Source organism: Cololabis saira, chromosome 20 (genome assembly GCF_033807715.1).
Source record: "Cololabis saira isolate AMF1-May2022 chromosome 20, fColSai1.1, whole genome shotgun sequence".
NCBI lineage: Eukaryota > Metazoa > Chordata > Actinopteri > Beloniformes > Belonidae > Cololabis > Cololabis saira.
The window spans coordinates 23,273,877-23,290,707 of NC_084606.1; the positions used below are offsets into that span (position 1 = coordinate 23,273,877).

General features: G+C 42.3%; 1 protein-coding gene across 1 annotated transcript in view; it reads left to right on the top strand.

Annotated features, from left to right (window-relative positions):
• The window catches only part of LOC133420487 (uncharacterized), a 24,855-nt gene extending 9,881 nt beyond the window's left edge, over positions 1-14,974 (top strand). Inside the window, exons 3-8 of the mRNA XM_061710180.1 lie at positions 713-860; positions 5,644-5,676; positions 11,037-11,128; positions 11,955-12,010; positions 14,097-14,459; positions 14,675-14,974. Of these exons, the coding sequence (XP_061566164.1) occupies positions 713-860; positions 5,644-5,676; positions 11,037-11,128; positions 11,955-12,010; positions 14,097-14,459; positions 14,675-14,973 (991 nt within the window). The 3' untranslated portion in view covers position 14,974. The remainder of the gene's footprint in view (positions 1-712; positions 861-5,643; positions 5,677-11,036; positions 11,129-11,954; positions 12,011-14,096; positions 14,460-14,674) is intronic.
• Positions 14,975-16,831: the final 1,857 nt, after the last annotated feature.

Sequence of the window (16,831 nt, forward strand, 5' to 3'; positions counted from 1 at the left end):
AAAGAAAAAGGGACCCTACTTCTGGTTAAAAAAAAGGAGAAAAATGTGTACAATTACAGTGTTTATTTCTCTTTCAGAAATGGCAGTCGATTCCTCATCCACCAATGACTCTCTTGTACATCCTTTCACCCTTAACCTCGACTCCAGAGAAATGGAATGTTTAATCTCCAGACCAAACATTTTCATCGTCACAACTTTCCACATCATCAGTATCTGCCTCCACCTCCCACTCAGCATCTTCATCCTCTACCATGGTCTTCAACGGCTGCGTTCCTCTTCCTCATCAGCATCAATTAGTCACTCTGACTGTTTCACCTACCACATGGTCATCATGGAGCTCATTGGCGTCCTAATCTCTGTTCTCTTTTTATGTGCTCTCTACAAGGAAGATCCCAATATCTTTACTGCAAACAGCTATATATCAACCTTCATCTGGTATGGGGAGACATTATATTATCTACTGACATGTTTGGAGCGTTATCTGGCGGTCGTTCATCCCATCACCTACAGAAACCTGAGAAATGGAAGAGGGATCAGAATCAGAAACATCTGCATTGGTTGTGGCTGGCTGCTTGGTTTTGTAGGATTAAGTACAAGTTTCATCATACATGTTCAAATAGCTTTTGGTGTTTGTCTCACGGTGCTTTCTTTGGTAGCCGTGTCCTTCTGCAGCCTTTCTGTTCTCCGTGTTTTGATTCATCCTGGTCCACAGGAGCAGGGCAGGAAGACGGGCTGACCAGTTCAAGAGAAGAGCCTTCTACACTATTGTGGCCATACTGGCGGTGCTGGTGGTGAGGTTTGTTTGGGATCTGGTGTGGACTGTTCTGGACACAGGGAATATCTCGGTGTGTCTGATGATGGTATGCGACATGTGGATTGATTTCCCCAGCAGTCTCATGCTACCTCTGCTGTTTCTTTACAGAGAGGTAAAATTAATGTGGTGTAAGAATAATGTACAGGTTGAATAAGGGTGAGATTTCATTAAAAAAAAACAACCAAATATTTTAAACACAAGAACGGGTGTACATTACAAAACCTTACACCTTACACTGAGAAGGCTTTAACTTTGTTTTTTGTAGAGACAATAATAACATGGTAATAATAACACATATTTATGAATTCATTAATTAATTTATTTTTGTAGGGAGAGTTATCGCTTGGTTAGAGTGCCAACAGTTGTTTATTTGCCCTGAACAAATACAGCTGGAGCTGATGTGGGTTTCAGTCACAGCTCACTTACCCTAAACAAAGTGTGTATTCAAATGAAATAAAAGTGATTTATCACAGATCAAATCGTTTATGTCACGCAAATAGGAGCCTGAAGTTGATTAACACTATGAACACTATGAAGGACTTCTGTGTTTGAATAATCTCAGCGCTTGAAACAAATAGATCTTCCATGGACTCAAAATGGAAATGATTTAGTTACTGTCTTCCTCCCATTGTGTGATATAGTGTGTTATTAAATCTTCCTGTTTGCTTTGGTCATTAAAGTCCTCTAATTACTATCCATCCATCCATCCATCCATCCATTTTCTTCCGCTCATTCGTTACCGGGTGGGGGGGGCAGCAGTCTCAGCAGAGATGTCCTGGGTCTCCTCCCGGTGGGCACTTGTATCCGAGATCTTGTCCTTTCGGTCACTACCCAGAGTTCATGACCATAGGTGAGGGTAGCTGCGTAGATTGACCGGTAAATCGAGAGCTTCATCTTTCGACTCAGCTCCCTCTTCACCACGACGGTCCGGTACATCGACCGCATAACTGCGGACGCTGCACCGATCTGTCTGTCAATCTCCCGCTCCATCATTTCTTCACTCGTGAACAAGACCCCGAGATACTTGAACTCCTCCACCTGAGGCAGGACTTCTCCACCCACCCGGAGAAGGCACGCCACCCTTACGCGGTGGAGAACTATGGCCTCGGTTTTGGAGGTGCTGATTCTCATCCCTGCCTCTTTCTATTCAGCTTCAAACCGCCCCAGCACATGCTCAAGGTCCCAGTTCGATGAAGCCAACAGGACAACATCATCTGCAAAAAGGAGAGATTCAATGCATTCATTGTGTTACAGTTTTTTTAAGTGTTACAGTTTTGAACATCTGCTTTATGGCATTGTCCCATGTCACTGTTCATTAAAACAGGAAATTGTTTCAGCGTATAATTTCAAAACCTTCACTGTCAACCACATTGTGAAATTGTAAATGTTTAGCAACAAATAAGGCAACAGGTGTTCTACGTTGATTACCTTTTGACCTGCTGAGTTTACACTGAAGTCTTCAGTATATGTACGATTTTAAGGTGTGTTGCAAAGTATGGAAATAAAAATGTGTTTAATTACGGTGTCTTCTTTGTTTATAAGAAACAAGATCTGGCAGAAAATTTGGCTGATATGCCGCTTAAACCCTACGAAGACTGGAGCTGCTCACTGGCATAATAACAGTCTGGGGCCACTGTAACATTTCACTTGTTCACATAATCCCACCATGGCGATGAACGGGGATGAAGCAGCTGTGAAACATAAATGGGTGTGGTAAACAGAAAAGCTACACTTTTCCGGATTTACATTATTCATAAAGTATTTCACAGATATTTAAATATTAGATTATTGACAACAACAATCTCATCAGTTTTTAGTTCCCTGCACAATAAATTGTTAAAAGAAAGTGTGATTTCGATTCAGGTCCAAATGCAATCTCATTTCCAATTGACAACGATTCTTAGGCATTTTAATCCTATTTTCCTTCAAGTTGTAAGTCGCTTTGGATAAAAACGTCTGCTAAATGACAGTAGTAGTAGTAGTAAGTTTCCTTGGAGTTTCTCGAACGCTCCTCAGTGCACCCAAGGTGTGTAGTATCATTGTCTTCTAACACAACCTATGACAAGGTGCCTTTTAAATCATGCGATTCTTTAGCGGATCGAGCCCGCCACCACTGCAGCAGTGTTGCCAAGTTTGATGTTGTATTTCGCAAGTTTTCAGACCTCTCTACTCAAAGACCTAGCCACTTGCTCTGGTCTTATTGTATCCACCCATCATTTATATGTGGGTCCAATATGAGCTGCAGTAAGCTGCAAAATGGATCCCAGGTAGGTTTCTCCACAGGTGCCATGATGTTCCGAGAGCAAGGACCGACTCACTCCTGGATAAATTAATTGGCAGTTATCCAGACAAGACGAAACAAACACATGGATCTGTGTTTCAAAAAGCTTCCTGGATAGAAACAATTTCATAAAACTGTGGTACTCACGGACCAGGGAAACACTGCTCCATCTGAAGGTGCTTGTATTCTTAAAATCATCTGTGAACTTGTCAATTCATGTGCATATTTGAATAAGGGGAACTGTGTGTGATGTGTTATGAAATGTTTGAATAAATGTGTAAAGAAACCCAACTGTAGTTCATAGTACTTTAATAATGATTATTCAGTAACGCTGAAGCAATACATGATGCTCCATGTGATACAGGAAATGTTCATATATGTATATACAGCTGGTAAAACTAAAAATATCTTGAACATTAAGATGTTAATACATTAACAGTGTTACTCGCTGTGCTGCAGTATTCTTACTAAAAACAATAATATAAAGAAACAAAATTAATATCACAAATTGAAATTAATGCCTGTAACATATATGCAGCACTTTGTAATACATATGCATTACATAATTCTGCAGGTCAGGGGCCTCATGCACAAAAAACGTGCGTGCGCCACTTTTCACAGTCAGATGTTCAAAAAGTGACTTGAACGTGTGTTTTGGGAGAAAATCAATTAAGGCTCGAGAGTGGTCGGCTGCACAAAATGAATCACACACACACACACACACACACACACACACACACACACACACACACACACACACACACACACACACACACACACACACACACACACACACACACACACACACACACACACACACACACTTGCTTTTGCTATAATGATATATGAATACCTTTATTACCACAAGAAAAGCAAGCATTGCATAGAAGACACACACACAATTGCTCTTTTGCTAGGATAAATGTGTCAAGTTATCCCCCACAAATGGTAGAGCAAGATCACTGACAATTACACAGGGCCAGGCCTTATAATACTCTTACCTTGACACAGAAGACTGGAGAGCCGAACAGTCCTGGACAGAGTGGCCAAAAAAACCCGGCTGGGCGTCGGGCACAAAACCCGCAGCTGACTCTGCCCGAACTTCCGGCTGTCTCGTCTTTATAACTTTCCTAGCTGGTGAAGGGGGGGAAAGGGCCCCTTCACCCCTACGCGAGCTCTCACACTAAGTCGCTTCCCACGGGAACTCAGTCCCGTGTGAACAAGCCACATAGGGGGTGCCTCTCTCACAGTTACATAGGTTAATAAACAGCAGGTGCAGACTGTGTTTTGGGAATTCAGGGCATTTCAGGACACAAAACATATTTTTCTCCCTTCAACGTGAAAGTTGTGGTTCTTCACACGCACATCAAGGAAGGCGTACGCACATTTCTGAGGTTTTTTTCCATTGGCGACACTCACTGGCGATGCAGTGAAGTCCAAAATAAAAGGAAACCTAACAACAGGGGTGTCCAAAGTCGGTCCTCAGGGCCCCCTTAACAGTCCTCATCAGCTTGTCATCAAGGTCTGCACAACTCTGTTGATGACACAGCTACTTGTATCACGGTGTGTTGAAGCAGGGTAGCATAAAACCTGCAGGACACTGGCCTTGAGGACCAGGATTTTCCACCCCTAACCTACAACATGCAGGGCAGTAGAGCTTGAGAACTAGGGGTGACTCCTAAAATAAGCAGAACATAGACGTGTTAGAAGTAGTATTGCTACATAGTCTCTTTAAATCCTCTCTTTAAAAAGGAGCTTGAGGCAAGAATAAGAAATGAGACACATTAGCGCTACGACGGCCGTCGGGGGTACTGCAGCCAACAGTGAAGCCGGCACGGGAGAACGGGGAGAACGCGCATGCAGCGTCATGTGACGTCACATCCGCAGCCCAGCGCGGGAAATTCCGGTCCGGAATTGCAGCACATTTTGCAGCACACAGCCTGTTCAAGGCAACGGAGAGATACACTAGAGAGCTCATTCTTTTTGGTTTGGAACGCTTCATCTGACATTATTACTAGAAAACTTAAAACGTATACAAATTTTTTTTCATAAATCCTGCCTCAATCCTGCCTCATGCTCCTTTAAATCTATATGATTAACCTCATCAACATTATGTGGCGTTCTTACAACACCCTGGTCTTCCTACTCTGTTCACAAACAAGAAGGGTAACACCAACCTGCTGGGTAAATTAAGCCAAATACTCATTGTGATTTTCAAACAGTCAGATTTCCCTGTCAACAAATACCCAACAGCCCAATCCAAGCCAAATGCAAACCTCACTACCAGGACTCCCAGTATGGCCACAATCGTGTAGAATGCCCTCAGCTTCATGCGGTCAACCTTACCCCTTTTTCCTGGACCAGGACGAATCAAAACACAGAGAACAGAAAAGCTGCAGAAGGAGGTGATTAGTAAAGATGACAGCAGGATGCAGAGATCCATCAGAATGAAGTCATTGTTTAGCACCAAACCCATCCCAATAATGCTCAGCAACCAGACACAGCCAATGCTGACATTCCTGATCCTAATCCCTCTCTCATTTCTCAGCCTCATGTAGGTGATGGGATGAACGACAGCCAGGTAACGCTCCACACATGTCAACATGTGAAACAATATTTGTCCATACCAGTTCAAAGAAAAAATAACAATGCCAAAGTTTGATAATATTATGTCCTTGCTGTAGTAACCGCAACAGCTGAGGATGAATCCAGGAACACACATCAGCTCTATGCTGACCATGTGGTAGGTGAAGAAGTCAGAGTGAGTCATTGTTTGGGTGGTGGAGGAATGTTGCCGCCATTGTTGGAGACCGTGGTAGAGGATGAAGATGCAGAGAGGGAGGAGGAGGAGGATGTTGGTGATACAGAAAACGTTGTAGATGAAGGAGAACGGTTCAATGACGAAGCAGTCTAGAGCGTTGAGGGAAAGATTTTGAATAAAAACTGAGTCGCCGGAGGAGGAAGAGTTTAGAGACATATCTGGAAGAAAAAAGAACATCAGAATCGCATTTAGTTCAATTTTTTTCAATTTTGTTTCTCTTGGCCTTGAATCCAGGGGTAGGAAATTCCTGGTCCTCAAGGGTCAGACAGGACAGTCCTGCAGGTTTTAGATGTTGCCTTGCATCTATACACCTGATTCTAATTACAGGTCGTCATCAGCTCATCATTCAGGTTTGTTAGTGACACTTTCATTTGTATCATGGTGTGTTGAAGGAGAGAAACATAAAACATATAGGCCTGACCTTTGGCACCCCTGTTTTAGATGCTACCCTGACATTATGATTGGTCATCCAAGGTTATACAGACCTTGATGACAAGCTAATGAGGACCATTAAGTTTATTGATGCAAGGAACCTCCAAAGTAATATCTTTCAGTAGCGCTCCATACCAGGGTTGGAGACCTCTGATTTCAAACATGCAGGACAGTATGCTCCGAGGACCAGGGTTTAAATGCATTCTGAAATTACTATTATTTGAGATAAAATGTTTCTTCAAAGTGACAGTTTGCTTCAAAAAAGACAAAAGTATACATCTACATCAGAGGTGGGCAACCCTGGACCCTGGTGTCGTCCATATTTTAGAGTTTTTTCTGCTGTAATAAACCTGATTCTAATTAATCACATCATCATGTTGTCATCAAGGTCTGCACAATTCTGTTAACAACACAGTCACTTGTATCACGGTGCAATGAAGCAGGGAAACATCTACCACATGCAGGACACTGGCCCTCGAGGACCAGGATTGCCCACCCCTGGTCTACATACAACTTTAAGAACACATGCATTTTTGTACTCTTAAATGTATGATTGTTATAGTAACATAAAGAAAAACAGACATATAATGTAAATACCCCAACTTCTGAAGTAGCCTAGTGCAGGGTTTCTTCTCTGGTCCAGATCTAGAACCATTTGATGGATGCGCAGCGCACGTATGACTGAGGATTTTTGCATGTTGGCTATGAACAGGCGAATTTGTTCTGCGGTGGCCTCCCACTTGATGCAAAACAGAGGGCCAAGCAATGACTTAGTCTCTTAGTGGGAATACATATATGGTCTTCAACCCTGGTCCTGCAAAGCGACGGCCCTGCATGGTTTAGATCAGTGGTCTTCAACCCTGGTCCTCGGGACCCCCTATCCTGCATGGTTAGATGTTTTCCACCTTCAACACACCCTGATACAAATGACTGGATCACCAACAGAGTTGTACCAACCTGAATGATGAGCTGGTGATGACCTTTAATAAGAATCAGGGGCCTGTACTACGAAGCAAGTTCAACATACCCAGGATATCTTTTCCTTATCCAGATTCACTAACCCGGACAATTGCAATCACGCTAAGCGGTCACACGACGGTGGTTATCAACTCGGTATATCAACCCAGGTTTCTCCAATCTGGATATGAGCGCGTGCACATAAAAGGGGCGGTGTTTTCAGCGCATGACCAATCGCAAGCATGGAGAAGTCCGCTGTCAGAGCCGCTTACTTCAGTAGCGAAGAGCAAACAATAATTTTACGGAAATATGATGAGTATAGGCATATAATACAGGCAAAAAGCAACACAGTTGCAGCTGCAAAATGCAGGAAAGACAGCTGGCAAAAGGTCGCTGACTGTATAAATGCGTAAGTTCATAGGGATATAAACATCACTGCCCCATCATTAGGGCATAAGTAGATCTGACTATAATTACAGTTGTCTATTCTGTTAAATGCATGTGTTGCTTAGATGTATTCGTATGGCGTGTATTCCTTCAGCTGCAACCCCAGCGGAGTGAAACGCACATGGGAGCAAATAAAAAATAAATATAAAAACATAATTCAAAGCGGTAAGTAGGCTCACTTTCATATCTTAGAAGTACAACAAGTACAAGGCTTTAGTGTTTCTATCACTCTCTGTTTTAGGATGATATCAGTATACAAAAGCAATATGAAATAGCATTGACATTACTTGCAGCAAGCAGAAAAAAAAATGACAAGAAGAAGACAGGAGGGATCCTCTCACGATCCGCGCACCGAGCTCCACTGCATTCTCTTCGAAAGGGCATGCCATTTTCCAAGAGAGCTGATTGGTCAGTGGGCGGTGCTTTTATACCCGGCGATCTGTATCTCGAACATAACCTGCTCCGGAGCAGGTTAGCTGTTCATCATAAGTTACCATGGCGATGTGCCCCGGTAAGAAGTGAACCACCGTCGTAGTCCTGAAAACCCAGGGTTAAACCTGAAGTTACCTCGCTAACCCCAAATCCCGCTTCGTAGTACAGGCCCCAGGTCTGATGAAAACATGCAACTAAAAACATACAGGACAGGGGGGGGCGCAAGGAGCAGGGCTGAGAAACACTGATGTGGAAAAATCAAGATTGTCCTTATAAAAACACAAGTACAGCACACACCTCTGCAGTAGTTTCCACCCAGCAGGTGAGGAGTGTGAACGTGATCAGACCCAAAAGTAAAATCAGCTTGTAAAAGTGAGTTTGACTCAGACTGGATGTAGTGACTAACACCTGCAGCACGGTGCAACTTGCCTTTGAACTGATGCGTTTCCATTTATTGCAGATGTTGAATTTGGCAGATGACACAACACAGGCTAGACATTATTAATGATGCTGATATCCAGAAAATTGCTGATAGAATTGATTAAACCAAGAAACATGAAATACAAAATACTGAACTCATCGTCACGGTAAAAACTGTGTCCTTCACCCGTGTGCTCCATTCCCCAATCAATACGTAATTGATTAATTAAATTGATGCTTAAATTGCCCTCACCTGTCCAGTGACAGTTCACCCCCCACTCTAGTGCAGGGGAGCATACTGTCGCCATCTAGGAGCCAACACCAGCAACAAAGGAGAACACCAGATGACTCCTACTGTGGGTCCGTGAACTTAAAGTACCGAAGGTCAAAACTGAGCTGTCATATATAAACAGAGGATGTACAATAGCATTTCACATAAAAGGGTTAACATGCAAGATATATTTAATGTTTTTAAGGAAAGCAAATTTTCACCAACAAATAAAAAACAGAGCGAGGAGGAGGAGGAGGAGGAGGAGGAGGAGGAGGAGGAGGAGGAGGAGGACTGAGGACTTTCTCAAAACCTGCCGAACAAGTTGAACAAGTTTTAGCTGTTTTTAAAGTTAGATGTTAAAGGTTGTCTAAACTTGTCTAAATTCAGAGCGTTGTTTAGCCCCCAGTCCTCTCCAGCTGATCAGAGACAAACGGTACGTTGTACAAGTCATGTGGGAAGAGGGTCGTTTGTGAGCCAGATTTTTTGTGTTTGCATGTTTTCTTTTTTCATAGTAGGTGTCAGCAAATGACAAGCTGTTGGTATTGACTGTGTTTTTTCTCCTTTTGGGTTTGGCTCATCGATTGATATAAAAGCTCTGTTTTCATCTGCCGATGTCCTCTGGGAACAGTAATCTGGACCTGCTCGCCTTAAACGACGAGTCCACACTCGTCAGCCTCGTCCTTGATGACGCAGCACTGAAATGAGTTCGTGGAAACCCATCTGAAACCAGTTGTCTAGTATTCTGGTAAATATTTATTATTATTTTCTTGTTTTCAAGACAAATCTAGATGATCAATATGCAGGGATAATGCCCGACGAGGTGTACATTATCAGAAATATATGGACGACGTGGGTGTTTAGCCTCCCCGAAGTCCATATATTTCTGATAATGGACACCTCAATCAATCAATCAATCAATCAATCAATCAATCAATCAATCAATCAATCAATCAATCAATCAATCAATCAATCAATCAATCAATCAATGTTTATTTATAAAGCCCTTTACAACACACAAGGTCACCAAAGTGCTTTCCATTAAAATCCACATTAAAACAAAACAATTTAAAAACGACATAATGAAACCATTAAAATGAAATGAAGAATGTTTCACATCAATACTGTGTATTAAAAGCCAGTCTAAATAACCAGGTTTTCAGTCTGGATTTAAAAACCCCAAAGTCAGTGATGGTGCGCATTTCTGGGAACAGCTTATTCCAGAGTCTGGGTCCAGCTACCGAGAAAGCCCGATCACCCCAGAGTTTAGTCGTTGTTCTAGGGACTTCGAACAGGAGCTGATTTGAGGACCGTAGGCCTCTAGTGGAGTTCTGAACACGCACTTGTTCACATAAATAAAGAGGGTTGCTCGAAGGGGCATTATCCCGCTTATACCACGGTCACTTACCATAAAACATAAATATTAAATCAGTTATTCATGCTTTAATGTGTTTTCAGTTGAAATCATTCGTTTTATAACAAGCCACAGCTGAGCGGCTGAGCGGACTATTTAATCTCTCATCTGCAGCCACTTGTTCATTTAAAGTTTGTGGCTCGCGATCCTCGCCACTGCTTGCCCGAGCATTGGGAGCTGATAAAATGTTGCTCCATTTTGGTCTCTCCTGTACTGATGGAGCCCAGTAAGCCTGCAGGCTGCTCTCACAACGATGACCCGTCACCGACATGATGTGGCGAGTTTCCAGCCCAGCATCAGAGAGACGGCCGACAGCTGTGCTCCGGAGGCTATGTCACCTCCTTGTGCCGTTTCTCCGGTTTCTTTTCATTTTCTTTTCTCTCTTCTTCTCCATCCCAGTCATCAAAATTGTTAAATTCACCAAATAAATTAAAAGAAATTACAAAATCACTCATGTCGCCGTCCTGCGGTAGCCGGCTCTTCTTCTCTGAATCTCCGTTGCCGTGGTTACCACCTGGCAGTTGATCCAGCGCAATGATATTAAAGTTATCAGGCAATTTGACCGAACTTGTTTTCTAGGTGTAGGTTATAACTTATAACCTACACCTGCCAGCCAATCAGAATCGAGTATTCACACAGAACGTGGTATAAATAGTTTTATTTATAAGTTGACCATAATGATCTGTTAAGCTTTTAAGAAGATCATTTTGTCACCTCTCAGAGTCACTGAACTGTTACATCTTCTTTCAGGAGAAAAGCTCCAAAAAGTATGTTCTGGGAGAAAACTGCAAAAGCTCAGGAAGACAAAACTCTTACCGACACCTGACTGGACACAAAAACAGGTAGTTGACTGGGATAGATGCTGGAATAATTATTATTATCATTATTATTGTAACAGCAGCTCATCTGACGGCCTGGTAAGCCACGGGCTTCTGTATTTTAATGAAAAGTTGTCACGTTGACGGGTGATGTCAGGGGATCTGTAACGACTAATAACCTCCACCGATGATCAGACGTGATTCAGCAGAGATGAGACACGGATTGGTCTGCTGGGCCGAAGACTGGATCAACAATGCAAGAGATGTAATTTTTCAGTGAAATGAAAACGGGTTGGCTTAACAAAACATGTTTTTGATGTTTGTGTTTTTAATTAACTATTTATTTACTCTGATTATTTACAACGAGTTGTAATAAAAGTTTTCCAGAAGAGGGACTTTAATAAAAAACGGTTTATAAACAGTCACACAATATGAGACCAATACGAACAGAAATCACATTCTTCTTTTGTCCACTAGAGGGAGACAACGAGTCTGTATAATGAATTCGGGATTAAAGTATGTACCGGTATTGATGGCGTTGTCATTTAAAAACATTAATAACAAACAGTATAGGAAAAAGGTGCAGGCTGAACAGTTCCTGGTCCTTGTGTTATGCACAATTAAGACATGGCACTACTTCAACATTCCTGATTCCAGTGAAAGATCATTATCAATACATCATCAAGGTCTACACAAGTCTGGTAATGACAAAATCATCTCTATCAGGATCCAAAGCATGATGGACACGGCCCTTGAGGACCTGGAGCTGCCCACCCCAGCAGTAGTGTGTATAGCAGTGGTCTTCAATTCCTTCTTCAATTTGACCTCTCCACCTCTGTTTCCCTCACAGCGAGAAGATGATCTGCAGGATCCCGCTGCTCATCATCCTCACATCACATGTCTGTGGTCAGTTTTCAATTTCACTTTATTAAATCACACTTTAAAATCACTAACGGTTCATCTGTTATTGTTTGTTACTCATGTTTGGCAGGTAGATGGTGTGCTTTTAAATTCTTATCTAATAAATCAGTGTTTCCCCATCCTGGTCCTGGGGTCTCCCTGTCCTGCATGTCTGACTCTAAAACAGTGGTCTTCAACCTTGGTCCTCGAGATCTACTGTCCTGCATGTCTTAGATACTACCCTGCTTCAGCACACAGTGATACAAGGAGCTGTGTCAACAACAGAACTGTCCAGACCTTCATAACAAGCTAATGAGGACCGGTAATTAGAATCAGGTGTGCTGAGGCTGGGAGACATCTAAATCATGCAGGAGAGTTTGCCCCCAGGACCAGGGTTGGGAAACACTGTAATAAATGATACGGGACCACTATGGATTTGAAGCATATTGGTTTCGTGGCTAGCACTGATGGCCCACAACAAGAAGGTTCCTGGGCTGAAACCCAGAAGGAACAAATAAAACCAAGACCGACCCTTGTCCAGTCCATAGCTCGGTCACTCTCTTTTAATCTTCCTCCAGTTACATGAGGGATGTTTGTAACTGTAATCTGGTTACAGCTTCTGGTATCCAGGCCGAGACGTTGATGTTGGACTGTGAAACACTAATACATTTTTTCAGGGAGAGATCGGGTCAGAACCACGAAGTTAAAGCGACACTACGTAACTTTTCCACCTTAATATTATATTTCCAGAGTCATTGTGATGGTACATCAACTTCCAACAGGTTTATTGACACCTCTGTCATGGTCTGAGGGGTCTGTATCGCCTTCACTGGCACTATGTAACTTTGTGGAGCATGGTAGGAACCCTTCCACACTAAAAAACTACACATTTTTACAGCTTTGACTGCTTTACGGCATACGTCACTTCCCCCTCCTTCCCGATTCGTAGTCGAGACGAAAGCTGGGCGGGCTGTGGAGCGCAGAGCTCAGCAGGAGCTGGTATCATGGCTGGAGAAGCGGAAAAAACTAAGAAAATAAAAGTTTTATCAGATGAGGCGAAAAAAAGAAAGCGGGAGAGTAACAAGCTAAATGCCCGGACAAAAAATAAATAAAAAAAAATTTAAAAAATGCCCGGACAAGAATAAACATTGGCCCGGCTGGCGTGAGCTGAAAGACGAGGATGGATGTCCGACAAGAGAGACAGAATTGTTATGATACAAATGTAAATGTAGATCTCTATGTTCAATAAGAATCAAAATTAGAATGTTTTCACATACAGGGGATTCGTCTTGGGTTCTAGTATCTTTCCTGAGAACTGTAAAATTGTGCAGGGCTGATCTGCAAAATATAAGGAATGGGCATTCAGTTATTCACAGGTTGTAAAGTATTTTTTCATTTTTATTTTGTCAGTAAGTATGTTGGACTACTAAATTATGACGAAGTCCCTCTAAAAAACGTGACAGGAAAAAGGTGCAGTAGAACAAAACCTGAACGCATTATCTCGCTGAAACAGGACAGGGGGGCGGGGGTGACTTCACTAATAAAACCAAGTTGAACATAGTGATTTTCAACTTCGTCATATTATATTGTTTAGCCAAAAATAGATACATTACCTCTTCGCTATCCATCCTACAAACCACCGCTGAAAACAGAAAAGTAGTTTTGAAAGTCCGTCACGTCTTCTCTCATTCAATATCAAAACAAATGCACGCGGCGGGGACAGGATCTTTCCGGCAGTACGCGCTGGTGCTCATGGGAAACGTAGTGTTCTTTCTGGTAAAGCACTACCGCTTTTGTCCAAAGGAGTCGCCAAACTCAACAAAAGCTGAAAGTTACATTGTGCTGCTTTAAAGAGACCAATTATTGGTAAATGTTTAAGTGTCAGTGGAGGGAGGTCCCAGAAAGGTAACTTCAACAAATACTGGGGAAGTTTGGTCCTTCTATTTGATTTGTTGAATTGATCATACAACAGCAGCTGGATGTCTAACGTGTAACAGTAACAGTCCAATCCAGGTAGAAGAATGTTGTTAGCTTTCATCAGTGTTCAGTTCTCAGCATGTCTGTTCCTCTCCTTCCCTCTCTGTCTCCTCAGCAGCAACATTTGTAGTGAATGTGACACAGAGCTCCTATCAGACAGAGGGGAATCACAACATCACCCTGGAGTGGACCTTCACCCCCAACCCTGGCCCCTCCTCCAGCCCTCCTGACATCTACTGTGACTTCACAAACCATCTGGGCGTCTCAGCTGTCTTTTATATGTTTGACGGCGTTGACATCTTGAAGTATCAACATGAACAGTTTGCAGGACGGGTCCAGAGCGAAAGAGATGCTCTGAGAGAGGGACGACTAAGACTCCACATGTCCGGACTCAGGACTGAGGACTCAGGACAGTACTGGTGTAGACTGGACACAGAGTTTGGAGGGGGGTCTGCCAGCTGTGAAGTCCTTGTCTCTGGTAAGTCCTCTCAGTAGAAGTGGATGAAACAGATGATTCTCACTGTTGGACTGACTGTGGTCTTGAAAAGGGCAAAACTTCTGTTATTTCCTTTCAAAACTAAACTAAAGTGTCTGTTTCTCAACAAAAAGATGTTAAACATCATCAGACTCAAACGGTCACTTGCATCCAGGCCATAAACCAGTGTAAATAATCGCTTTTCATGTCTCTTTCAGCTGCAGGGCAGCTCCAACCTCAGAAACCAGCTGTGACGGCACGACCAGAGAGTGACGAGAGAAACAGCCTCTACACGGAGATAATTGGTGGAGGAGCAGTTCTGATTGTTTGTTTTGGAGTTTGGTATTCAGTCATTTTCAAGAAGCATCTAATTCTTGAAGCATTTACAAGATGTAAGGACAATATCTTCAGATTTCATTTAAAGACAGCCTGTCACAACCCGAGCTGTTCTGCCTCCTCTCCTCTGAGGACTTGTTCTCCTGAACATCAGAGATCCAGCCGTGAGCAGTTGAATTGAACTTTTATGTGTTTTATGAGTTTATGTGTTAATCAGATTTATACCTTCCTCAGTTCCAATCAAAGTGGTTCCACTTCCCCGTTATCAAACTTTTTCAGAAGGCAAGGCAAGGCAAGTTTATTTGTATAGCACAATTCAACACAAGGTTATTCAAAGTGCTTTACATCAACATTAAAAGCAGCAAGACACAATTAAACAGTAAATAACAGATAAAATGAAATAAAATGATAAGAACAAATAAAATGAAATAAAATGATAGGAAAAGAGGTAAGATGATAAAAAGCACAAGTTGTTAAAAGGTAAGGGCAGTAGAGTCCAGCAGGTAAGTATTTAATTTAAGAGTACGCTTCAGTAAACAGTAATGTTTTTAGGCCTGATTTAAAGGAGCTGACAGTTGGAGCAGACCTCAGGTCTACAGGACGTTTGTTCCACCGGTGAGGAGCAGAATAATTGAACGCTGCCTCAGCTTGCTTGGTTCTGGTTCTTGGGACACACAACAAACCAGATCCAGATGAACCTCAGGGGTCTGGGAGCTTCATAGGAACTAACAGATCAAGCATTTATTTTGGTCCAAGACCATTCAGTGCTTTGTAGACCAGCAGTAAGATTTTAAACTCTTTCCTTTGACTCACTGGAAGCCAGTGTAGTGATTTCATGACCGTTGTAATATGGTCCAGTTTCCTGGTGTTTGTAAGGACTCTGCAGCGTTCTGGATCAGCTGCAGCTGCCTGGTTGATTTCTTCTTAAGGCCTGTAAAGATGCCATTGCAATAATCTAAGCTACTGAAAATGAATGCATGGATAAGTTTTTCTATGTCTTGTTTAGACAGAAAGCCCTTAATTCTAGCAATGTTTTTCAGGTGGTAGTAGGCAGATTTAGTGATAAACTTTAGATGGCTGTTGAAGTTCAGGTCTGAGTCAATAATTACACCAAGATGATTTCTGGCTTGATTTGTAGCTGTCAATGACATGGAGCCAAGCTGAACGCTTTGAGATGGACTCTGCTATGATTAAAGATCTCGGCTGTCTACTGACAAAACCGATTGCTCACATTACTAATATTTCATTCTCCAGGATTGAAGGAAGTTTCCCAGAACATTGGAAACCTGCTGTTGTTGTGCCCATTTATAAAAGTGGTGACCCTGCATCTACATCAAATTATAGACCCATAAGTATACTACCCATCATGTCTAAGATTATTGAAAAACTGGTGGCCGAACAATTCATTTCTCATCTAAATACTAATCAGCTTCTACATCCAATGCAACACGGTTTCAGGGCCAATCATTCTACAGAAACGGCAACTGTCTACTTCATAGAAAGGATTAAGACTCTAATGGACAGGGGTGGAGTTGTTGGTGCTGTTTTCTTGGATTTACGAAAAGCTTTTGATACAGTCAATCACAATATTTTACAATCTAAATTTAGTCAATTTAACTTTTCTGAGTTTTCATCTGTCTGGTTCAAATCATATCTTTCTTCTCGAACTCAGTGTGTCAAAAGCCGGAACTCAATCTCTACATTCAAAGACCTTAGTACAGGGGTACCCCAAGGCTCGGTCCTGGGGCCAATCCTCTTCAGTCTATACATAAACGATCTACCATATGCATGTCAAGACTGTGAAGTAATTATGTATGCCGATGACACCGTCATTTTTGTGAAAGGTAAAGACCATTCTGATGCAGCTGCACAACTCAAGAGAGCCATGGTTAAAATATCTGATTGGTTACATAACTGCTGTTTACAACTCAACAACACTAAAACGGTTGCAATGTTCTTTGCAAAAACAAAGTGCACAGAGAACCGGATGTCTTTATTGCAGGACAGAGGATCCAAATAGTAAAATAATATAAATATCT